Source organism: Antrostomus carolinensis, unplaced genomic scaffold (assembly GCF_000700745.2).
Source record: "Antrostomus carolinensis isolate BGI_N321 unplaced genomic scaffold, ASM70074v2 scaffold11207, whole genome shotgun sequence".
NCBI lineage: Eukaryota > Metazoa > Chordata > Aves > Caprimulgiformes > Caprimulgidae > Antrostomus > Antrostomus carolinensis.
Window position 1 is genome coordinate 15,619 of NW_010325416.1, and position 852 is coordinate 16,470.

The window sequence follows — 852 nt, forward strand, 5'->3', positions numbered from 1 at the left end:
CCCGTCACCCTTCGTTAGGCAGCGTGCCACAAACGAAGGCCACTGAATTAGTCACCCGTCTCTGTCGCGGAGCAGCTGCTCGGCATCGGACCAAAGGTCCACGCAGCACCCGGCTGCTTCTCCCTCCCTTCCCAGCCCCTGCACCCAGGGATGAGGGACCTTTTCTAGATGAAAAAAGTTATTTTCTCCTTTTCCAATCTTTTTTAAATAGTAAAAAAAAAAACCAAACCCAGGGAGGCAGCAGGGGACTGCTCGGAGGAGATCATTTTCCTGCCTTTGTGCTTCCTTTCGCTTTTCTCCGAGCCTCTCTGTTTACCAGGCTCATAAATCCGACTCCGTGCTGCCAACTCTGGGCTGAACCTTTTCCCCGGAACCCAGCCCATCCCAAACATGCAAAGCTCGTTCAGAAACCTCCTGCCAGCTTTTGTCTACTCAAAGTCACCTTGCCCCAAACCTTCAGCTCTACGCTCCGGGCTCACTCGGCAATCATTAATCTGCTTCTTCGTATTCCTGGTATGGAAAAATGCCCCAGCAGGTAACCGTGTCCTGGCAGTCCGACATGCAGCTGGCCGGCAAGCTGGTCCTCTCCGCCGCCGCTCTGCTCCTCCTGACTTTGGCCTACAGGTTTTATAAGTCCCGCTCGCTTGCTGAGGACCAAATCCCACCGGATAACGTGGGAAGAGAGCAGAGGGAAAATGCTGCCAGGGATGGGGATGAGGACGGTGCGGCAGGTCTGAGACGGAGGAGGAGGTTTGGTGGGGAGATGAGGAGGGATGGTGAGGATGTGAGGAGAGATGGTGGGGATGTGAGGAGAGATGGTGGGGAGGTGAGGAGAGATGGTGGGGATGTGAG

At 55.2% G+C, this 852-nt stretch overlaps 1 protein-coding gene across 1 annotated transcript in view; it reads left to right on the forward strand.

Annotated features, from left to right (window-relative positions):
• Positions 1-523: 523 nt before the first annotated feature.
• KLHDC7A (kelch domain containing 7A) overlaps positions 524-852 on the forward strand; it is a 2,627-nt gene continuing 2,298 nt past the window's right edge. Inside the window, exon 1 of the mRNA XM_029085769.1 lies at positions 524-776. Coding sequence (XP_028941602.1) covers positions 524-776 — 253 coding nt within the window. The remainder of the gene's footprint in view (positions 777-852) is intronic.